The sequence below is a fragment of the Halyomorpha halys genome, unplaced genomic scaffold (assembly GCF_000696795.3).
Source record: "Halyomorpha halys isolate HHAL.00 unplaced genomic scaffold, Hhal_1.1 Scaffold10.1, whole genome shotgun sequence".
NCBI classification, from domain to species: domain Eukaryota; kingdom Metazoa; phylum Arthropoda; class Insecta; order Hemiptera; family Pentatomidae; genus Halyomorpha; species Halyomorpha halys.
The window spans coordinates 1,449,052-1,460,008 of NW_027107501.1; the positions used below are offsets into that span (position 1 = coordinate 1,449,052).

Genomic DNA, 10,957 nt, shown 5'->3' on the forward strand with positions numbered 1-10,957 from the left:
ATTGTAATTGAAATTAATTCTTTTTCAACACTGTTTAGGAGTAAAGTTCATAAACTAATTTTAAGACTAATCTGAACTATACGTAAATTAGGATTCAGGCAATTAATAGAATAAAATCAATCTAATATTACTTTCCTTCGAAGCTAAACATGGACCAGCAATATATTTATGTTTAGAATTAAAATTTAATACTTAGTCAATGGGGTTAGGTTAAATTCAATACAAAATTAATTAAGTACTCATTTAGTAAGTGTAAAAAGGAAATAGTCTACATTCAACTATAAATCAAGAAGATAGATGAAGTAAAAAGGGTGTAATAACCTAGATGTTGATCGCCCTGAATAAAAATCTAATCTAATAATCATTTAGTAAGCTAGTTTTATTTTTATTTTATTTCTACTTATAATTACTGGCAAATAAATAATTGAAAAGCAGTAAAATATAACACCAACTCACGGCATCTCTTCTATAGCTTGATAAAAAAAATAAATAAAATGGTCCAATACCATACGCTATTTATGGACTTCATACATAATTAACTTAAGAGAAGTAAAATTCTAAATTTGTTCATAAAAATCGGGTAATATTTGCAATTAAACTGAACTATGTGCTGAAAAAAAAATACATATAAAGTAATTTTCTTAATCAACCACAAAATGAAATTTTCTCATTTGTTTTTCTTTCTGGGCTAGTAAACACCATTTAAACTCCAGTGCAAAATGACACATTAAAATTTTTTTTTTAAATTAATTTTAAAAGTATTAAAATATGTTAAAGATATAGATGTAAAAACAAATGAAGAAAGGAAGCAAAAAACAAGACCAAACAACATTGATAAATGAGAAAATACCTGAAGATAGACGGACGGACCGAAATGTCGAGGTAAAAAATATATTGATAGATTCCTTCACAGCAGTGCTATGTTAAATTAGATCAATTGAAAATTTGAAATTTTTCTAGAAGAGAGAACTTTTAATTGTATTGAATGTAAAGTTAGGGGAAACGTACTTAGCACCACTGTGAAGTTAGCCATCAATATTATTAATGTAAATTAATAAAACAATAGAACGTTTAAAGCTTGAAGAATGCTAACAAGCCCAGAAACAAAGAAATCATAAAACTAAATATGCATTTTTAAAAAAGAAATTTACACTCATAAGTATTTTACTTTTTCTTTAAAAATGTTTCTATTATCTTTATTCCCTCCCTATTTCATTTTTAACATCAGGATGAAAAAGTTACATGCAAGAGAAAGAAATATCATCCTAAATGATGGTACTTTTATTTTGTCACGTAAATTCTAAAAAGGGTTATCTTCATCATTATTCATGTATAAAAATGGTTATTCCAAATAGCTGAATAAATTGAATATTAAATAAATTAGTCGATAATACTTAATATTGATAAACATAAGGTTTTGGGTTTTATCTCTATCATTGGCTATTCAAATTAATTATTTCTAATTATAATTGAAGCAAAATTTAATACTACAGCGGAGGGGGGGGCGAGGGAGAAGGGGGGACGCAGAGGAGTGCACTTTGATAAATTGAATAATTAAACGAGGTAATTAATTTATGTCGTTAAATACGGGAGTGGCGTGCCCCATGAATAGGATTAACATAGATTTAAATTTAAATTAACACGGAGGGATTAGGCTATAAGGTAAGGAGTAGACGGGAGAATAAAGCTAATAGTCCGGAGAAACCGTTCGGAATTAAAGTGATTACAGTGGGAGTGAGGGTCAGGAGGAAGGGAGGGCATATATTTTAGCTTCATTTAACAAATGGAGTTGTTTGCTGGAACAGTTGCCGCTTCGGTCATCATCAAAGTCACTGCATCATCTCGTAAAAGCCCGCCATAATATTAAGGACCTGTTAGTTTTTATCGTTCTTTTTGCAGGCATGTCTGGGTCACAGCTCTCTGAGCCAAGACTTTACGAGTATATGAACGTGCTGGAAAAGTTTTGTCTAACAAAGATAAAATAAACGGGTTTAACGTATCAATCGTGGAAAAAAAAATTATAATTATATTAAAATAAATAACAGTTTTTTTTACTTATGACTCAAGTCCTCTATTAAAGACATATGAAGCCTCAGAGGGGGAGAGTCAATATTTATTTCTCGGGGCCGCCACAAATAAATATTGACCGAAACGAATGGGAATCGAACCCACAGCATTCTGAGCCGTTCTTTTCTTTTACTCTCTTCCTGATCATCTCTGACATAAAGGGAGATAGGAGTTATCCTGGTAATAGTCTGACAGGGCTTAAATGAGAATATTTTAAAAAATCTTTCTCTAAAGGTATTTAGTTTGTTTGAAATAATCAACTATCTCACATCGTTAGCTCCCATAAAAAACAGATAAATATAAAATTGGAGGAGATTTGATGATAAACTTAAGGTGGTAGGAGGACAGGATAACTCCATAAAATCATAAAATAATTTTTTTTTAATTGAATCTACAACAATTTAGCGTTCAATAATGCAGAATGTAAATTTTTTATATTTCTGGAATACGTATGCAAAATTAGTATCGGAATATATTGCCTCAATGACTAACATAGAAATATCTGTTTTGATTTTTGTGACTAATTAATATATGTTGAAGAATAATTTCTACTCTAAGTAGGCTACGGATTTGATGGCAAGTCAAATCTTTAAAATTTGGCCGATGTACACCAAAAATGTACATCGGCTTTTTCATAAGATTTTTTATAACTTTTACCCAAAAGAAAAAAAAAATAAAAGAGAATATTTATGGCACCCGAAATTCCAGAATTAGGCCCGATCTTGTCAACAAACATTTATCAATAACGTGTAGAGAAGCATTTAAAAAAATAAATTAAATTAAGCAAAATTGAAATCATGATCGAAACTGGAAATCGGTATGAGTATGTATTACGAAAAAATAAATTTATAAAAACTAATTAAATGTTTATAATAGAAAATCAATAAAATAAAGGTAACTATTCAATAAAACTGATGCGTACTATTTTTTCCTATTTCTTGAGAAAATTCACTTTTATTTTGTTTTAGCATCTGATTAACATTATGAGAGTTTGCTCATAATCCAATTCAGATTTTGAAATAAATTAACAAACCCTTTCCAACTGTTAAGTGAAAACATGAAATTTATAAGTAAAAAAACCAATATGACGTGATGGAGTAAAAACCTTCGGTAGAAAATATTACCCCAAATCGCTGGCCGATTTGGCAAGAGCTATTGACGGTTAGAGGAGAATACGTGACTAAAGCTAGCTTGGAGCTTCTTCCTCAGATCGGATTAGCCGCCCAGGACGTGGAGAGTTCCAACCTCAGCTGTTAGCACTCCGCACTCCGACCCTTGCCCACTCGAAAGGAAAGAGGTCCTCGACATAGGGACCTTTGACCCGCCGAGAAGAGGGCACCCCGGTCTTCAAAGGGCTGTTCTTGTCAAGAGGAGAGTAGGGTGCCGGAGTTAAACAATTAGATGGAGATTAAACAAAAATGATCTTATGAACAATACAGTTAGGCGTCGTTCTGATTTGTTTTAAATATTAAAGTTTTCCCTTTTTGGTGATTAACAAGATTTTTTATAACAGTTAACTTAAAATTTTAGAATTTACAAAACTATTATCCTTCACTGAGCGCCTTAAGGTTTTTGAAAATTCGGGGTAAAATATTCCGATCGAAGAGGAATGAGTTAACAGAAGAATTTAAAAGGTTGCATAACGCAGAATTATGAGAACTGCAACTAGTAAATATAATCCAGGTGAAAGTATTGCGTCGGATAAGTAATGTGGGTTTAGGCCTTAGTAACGAGCGGATCTCTAAACTATTAATAACACCGAACAGACGGGTAAACGTCCGTGTAGTAGTCAGAAACTTAGATGGAAGTATTGCGTTAAGACTGATAGTAGAAGTAGATAGTAGATTTAGGTTTGGAGGGATGCACTGGAAGGATCTATGCAGAGAGCGATTTGTGGTATCGGCATTGAACCTTCAGGTTCGTTAGGCCTTCATTATTATAATTATTATTAAAAATCTATGCTGAAAAAGTGTCGGAAAATCGGTTGTACTGTCATCGAACCTTTGGTTCGCTAAGCCATGATTATTATTATTGTATAAATACACTGAATAGCGCTTAGGAACATACATTGTAGGTGTTAGGGCTAAGTAATAAATTTCCTAAAATGTTATTAAATACTGATCTGACATTTAAACATTGGAAGGGTAGACCGAAGTGTAGTAGGGAGGATTGCATCAAGGCTGATTTGAGTTTGGACGGGCGGCATCAAACCTTGGGTTCACTAAGGCTAATTGGATAAACAGTTCTGTTAAATACAGCTCCTGCCATAATTCTGAGATATAAATAAATATATGAAAGGTAAACGAGGAACTGCAATTAAGATGAAATACAGATATAGTTAAATAATTGTGCCTTTCAGTAGATATAATGACTCATTCCAATTTCAACAGTTTAAAAATAAAGTTTTTAAATAATATTTTTCGTTGCTAAATTCTTATTACTTTTGCTCACCTATATATATATTATGTAATATGGGGAAGTATTGCACTCGTATAAAATTTTTAATTCAAGTTTTCGACGGAGCAGTAATATAATCTTATTTTACACCATTTAGAACGGTAAATATCTCAGAAAAAATAATATTTAACATATAAAGTCGTAAAAGATAATGAAGAATATGAGCACATATAAAAAGTTTGTGCTAACATGAGTTTAGCTGAAGGGCGCTTTTTCGTTTCGCCAGTCTGATAAATGATTTCATGCAACCATAGTTGTAATTTTTTCACTTGACCTACTAACAACTCTTTCAGTTGACTGGGTGACTAAATCCATAAAATTAGTAGATAAAGCTTATTAGTACATAAACCATAAAGTAGCGGGTTAAGAGCAGAATATAACTTTTATTAAACTGGTATATTTATTATATTTCTACCATACTTAAGCAAAAAAAAAGTTATAGTGTTGCGACTAGAAATAATATTAAAATTACTTTTCTGAAAACTCAATCAATAAGTCAACTAACGAATAATATAGAAATGTCTTTTCTGAAATGAGTAAACTGAACTTAAAAACACTTAGTCTGTAATATATTTTTTAATTCGCAGTTTGGCTGTTCACAGAGCAGAAGCCACTTGGCAGTAAGATTTCAAGCTAACAGGTTCGTTTTATGTTTTATTCTCTACTATCTTTACTTTACCCCCCCCCCTTTCTTTTCTCAATTTTCCTTACCCATGTTAGTGGTTATCTTCACCAAATATTATTATAATTGCTTTCAAAAAAAAATTTTTTTCTCTATTCATTTCTTTTGTTAAACTTTACTTACTATTTTGCCTCTTTGTCTATTATTATGGTTACATATAATTTCTTTCTCTCAATTTTTTTTTCCATAATTTTAATTTTTAAATTATTAATAAAATAATATATTCATATTTCTTTGCATTATATAACTTCATTTTTATTTTATTTCCTTAATTATGTTATTTTACTTACTTATTCAATTACCTGTGTATACATTTTATTTCCCACTTCTCTCTTCACTTTATTTTATTAATTCCATTCTGTACAATTATTTACTTTTTTTAGTCATTCTGTTTATAATTTCTTTTTTATTTTCATATTTTTATTTTGTATTTGGTTGGTTGTTATTGCATTGGTTCTTATCTTGTTCTGTTCTTAACCCTGATGAAGGCTAGATAGAAATTCTGGCTGAAACGTTGGCACGATTAAATTAGTTACCTCAGCTTATTTGTGTTTTAATTTGACCGCCCCCTCCCCCCCCCAACCATCTTCTCCTCGTATGAGTAAACTGAACGTTTTCAACTCAAAGCAGGGTAAGATGAGTAATTTTTTGCACGCACTGCACCAAATTTTCCATTTCTTTTGCAAAAATATCATAGAAATATTAAAATATCACTGGCACAATTTCACTAAAATTTACACTCTGCTCTATTTCAATACATAATTCTCCTTATTTATTCAATGCTATATTGTAATAGAATAAATCTTTAAAATAATAAGACTGATTTTATGGAGTTAGTCGCTCTATCAAATAAAAGATACGATTAAAAATCAGCTATTTGTTATCAGCTACTAACTGTTATCGGATTGCAAAGTAACAGCTATAAAAATTCCTTCTTTTCCAATACCTTCTTGCCATACATTTTGATTATATACCAGAGTAGAAGCTTAAGGGGACTAAAAAATTTTATAAGTAACGGCTGATTGAGCAGAAAACATTTCCTTTGGAAACGAGTTTCTTCTTTGCAGTTGGGAACAAAAATAGGGTCCACCTAGAAAATTTTGATATTTCATTCTTCCGTTTGTATAAGGGCGCTGAACACGAATAGAATTTTTCAGGAAAATCGAAAAATGTGAAAAATCGATTATGTAAACGTCACTTCCGTTCAGTCGATTCTATCGCAAACGTTGCTGCCACATCCCAGGCATATATCCGCCCTAAATATGTTATTTCAGTTTCGTACGTTTTTATATTTTTGAGCAAGGCTGTTCAAACACTTGAAATAAAAAAGGATTGTACGATCAAAATGGTTCTCTTAAATCGTTAAGTTAAAATAAAAATAAATAAATAAAAATAAACTTCATAAAAATCTTGAAAGACTAATAGAATTTTAATCGTGAAGTTTGATATAACAAAACATAAATTCAAAATAACAGATATGTCCAATGAATTTGAAATCACTTCCCTAATGCATATATAATTTATTCTGGGGACGACAAGCCATTAATAAATATATGAACCATTAATTGCTAAGTTTTCAAATAAAATCATGAGAGGTTTAATATCGTGGGTAGTAATTTTCTTGAAATAATTATACAACCTTTAGGTTTGTATTTTAACCTTCTAATTACAACGAATAAACTTCCTAAGTTTTAAACTGTTAGTTCATTTGACCCATCTTTAGTTTGTGAACCAAAGTCAATTCTAAAACTTTGATTCCGCCACGATGTGACATTGAAGTCAACTCATAGTTATAAAATTATTACTATTTAAGCTAATTCATGTATCTAATAGTCCCAGCGGGATATTAAGATAGTTTCCCATCTTCTAAAACATGAAATATTCCCATTTATTTTCTAAAATTAAAAAAAAATTCCTTTTTTTAAATCACATGAGCTACTATACTTTTTATTAATTTTTGTGTTTTTAATAGGAACGGTTGTGAAATACTCGATACTGCATAGTGGTGCATCCAACTCATTTTTACATTTTTTACTTTTATTTACCAATATAAGGAATATGTAGTAAGGGAAAGTAGTGTGTTCATAAAATATTGGTCTCCTGGTTTCAAAAAATCATGTCTCGAAAAATGATCTGCATGTGTGAGAATAGTCTAGCTCAAAAACGAAATGTACAAAACTAAAACGTGATAGCAAATATTTCACAAAAATCGAAAAAAAAAAAAAACTATCGATTTTGATTAAACTCGCCAAAATTAAATGGACTTTAATAACGAATTTTTAATAAATCTTCCTGATAAGTACATTTAATTTTGTTTATTTTAGTTATATTTGTTATTATCATCTCGAGAAACCATAAAATATTAACTTTTATAGCAACAAAAAAATCAAGATGTTTTATCCACAAAACGTAACTTCAATACGAGCTCACTGATCTACCAAAACTTGGTGACTTAGCAGGTTAGTAAGTGAAAGTATTGTGACGCGGAGCACCACACTAGATATTCAAAATATTAAAGTTACCTCAAGATCAAAAATATTTACTAATATAATACAATGTTTTTAATAAATATATTTATTCTAAACTTGGACGTTTCAATGATACTGTGTCCCGCTCATCAGCATTATTGCATTCACTGTTTTTTATGAAAACGGTACATTTAATTTCTGATTATAATAAAAATATGTTTATGTAATTTTAAAATACTTATTTATTTATTAATTTTTTTTTTCAGTTTATATCAGAAATAAAATTAAAAATAATTTAAAATTGTAGATGATCTGTTTTTAAACAAACACAATATTCCCGAAATGTTTAAGAAGAAAATAAAAATATGTATAAAAAAACAATGAATTTTTATTTAACGTTTTCGACAAGGCAGTTATGATATTTTAAAAATAAAAATTCGTTGGAATACAGACAGCATTGGGCTAGTCCGTTTCCTGAATATAAAACAGCAATTGAATATAAATTAGTATTTTTTTAATAAATTTTTTCATCAGATTTTTTTAAATAAAAAAAGATAAGAAGACGTACTAATTAGCAGATAGCAAATTATTTCCTTTAGCAACAGCTGCTTAATAACATCTGCCGATTGGCTAAGACTTTTATAAGCATCAAGAAGAATGTTCTTACTTAAATGGAGAGGAAATATCAAAATTAATTTTATTAGGAAGCTTTTAAAGGAATTTTAGCTGATAAGATCCCCCCAAAAACTTAAGCTTTTTGGTCTTCAAAACCTAAATAGGGTTCACAAGTTTTAGTACATATGGTATATAACTTAATATAATAATCATACTATAATATATATAATAATATAATAAACTACTTACGATATAGCCTTTTCCAGAACTGCATCTGCTGCTTGCCTAAATTTAAAAATAATAATTAATTTTTCAAATTAGTATAATAATTAAGATTAAAACATGATAAAAAATAATAAATAACGAGGACATAATATTTCATTATTTTTTATATAATAAAATTCTTAATAACTGAATTGATTCAATGTCTCAATCATTAGGTTGGCTCTTTCAAAGCAAAAGTGAAGCCAACAAGTCCACTCCCTCGGAGCTCATGTTTACATTGAGATTAATAGGAATGTCAGCCATCGTAATCTAAACTGAAACCGAAGACACCCATTGATTGTCTCGTACTCTTCTCTCCTCTGCCACGCCCTTGGGTCCATCTTAAATCCCGCCTTTTTGGTTTAACCTTTCCCACCAACTCACCACCTCCTTCTTACTCAGTCAAGATCATATTAATAAGCTTGTGCAGAAAAGTGTTCAATTGACGTACAGTTGTCATAACAAGATCACACATTTTAAATAATTATAACAACTACACAAACTTTAAATAATTGTATGAAGACAGTATATTTGGGAGGTTCTAGTATATCTGATTGATAAATATATATAAGGTAAGTGAGGACCGTTTGTAGCCGAGGGAATGAGGTGTCTATTTTAGCAACCTCGTTATTGAAGCGGCGCCAGTTAAAATTCAGGCTGGGGGTTCGACTTTTATTTCTTATAGGTCCCACGGAATGAAATTTGTCTCTCCCACCACGATTAGAATAAGTTGAAACAGAAATGGGCTAAAATTAGCTATGGATGAAACTAATAGCTAATATTGCCATATAAAACGACACTTATTAATAAAAAAAAACCATTGATGAATAAATATCGTATCCATGGGAATATTATTATGACGTATACATGACAATATTAGTTTCAACTATAGCAAATGTTTGCCCAACACAACCTATAGGCAACACCATCTCTCCCGTATGTCAGAAATAACCAACCAGGATTATTATTATTCTGGTACTAGGTCCCTTTAGAATAATTATGTGGTTACACAATATATTGGCCAAAAAACTAAATAAAAAATCTAAAGTGTGACCCAAATAGGACCTTAGTTAAAATTAAGAGCTATTGCCTATTTTTATGTCTAATTAGCCATATTTTTTAATGTATATTACGTGCCAGAATTCTACTGGAATGTAGAGTCTCAATCTGACATTAAATCGAATTTAGAACGACTTGGCAATGCTGGTCTTTAGTTGTTTAGGGAGTGTCATCAGGCGTGTTTAGTATATACGGACATTGTTCTGATAAATTTTATTCAAAATTTTGGCAAGTCCATATTTTTGTTATCATTTTTTTAAGGTTTAGGGCACTTCTACCTGTAAGTTGGTATTAGAGAAGTGTCTTGGAGGAAATAGAAGGATAATTCAAGTTTAGTGACGATGTTCTTATGATGATTTTTTGTTAATGGAATCATCAACCAGTCACTCAGTAAAAAAAAAAAAAAAAAAAAAAAAAAAAAAAAAAAAAAAAAAAAAAAAGTTGACTCATAAAAATAGATTCCATTATTGGAATCAGTTCGTGAATGTTATCCACGTCTCTTTGTACGAATTTAATTTCCATACAAATGATAATCTTGTCAGAAAACGGCGTTAGAAAGGCCCTTGTCGCTCAGATAGATATATATGTTTATTTCATTTATCACAGAGTCGATTTTATTGCGTAATACATGCTTCCACTGTAGAGGCCGTGTATCTAGGCAACCGAAATACAATATTCATAAAGGGTTTAGTAGCCTATAAAATAATATAGAAGATAGAACTATATCAGATAAATGTCACTCAGGGGTAGGGACATTATCGACAACCGGTCTGTGACAGCTCTCAACAAATAATAGGGCTCTTCTCTCTACCGGTAAAAGGACTTCTTTGGTTGAACCATCTCGGCTCCCATCTCCTCTATCTAATAGAATACTTTTATTGAATCAACACAGAGCGGCCAACTTTTTTTATATATTGCATTTTTATTTTATTAGGATTGGAATAAAGCTAGAACGAATAATTTACGATGCTAAGAAAATTTTTTAATTAAATAAAAAATATGATGAATTTCCATATTACTGTATTTTAGAATACTCAATTATGATTAGTAAATTTACTGAATGCACATGAATGCACTTAGGACAAGGAAATAACCAAGAGCTATAATAAGCCCTAGAAATACTACATAATGTGGTGTAGATAGTTAACCGTAGATTACTGATTGGAGAAGATGGTCGGGGGGTGCGGTCAGCAAAGAAACAACATAAATAAACAAAAAATATTTATTTATAACGACGTTTTGACCTGATTTTCAGGTCTTCATCAGGGCTATAAAAACAAAAGACAACAACCATCATTTAGAGAGAAAAAAAATTATTATATAAATAAAAATAAAATAGATAAAA

The 10,957-nt window shown here is 30.3% G+C and overlaps 1 protein-coding gene across 1 annotated transcript in view; it reads right to left on the reverse strand.

Annotated features, from left to right (window-relative positions):
- The window catches only part of LOC106678292 (autism susceptibility gene 2 protein), a gene marked incomplete in the record, with an annotated part of 202,544 nt that overhangs the window by 122,171 nt on the left and 69,416 nt on the right, over positions 1 to 10,957 (reverse strand). Inside the window, 1 exon segment of the mRNA XM_067045884.1 lies at positions 8,539 to 8,574. Within this exon segment, the coding sequence (XP_066901985.1) occupies positions 8,539 to 8,574 (36 nt within the window).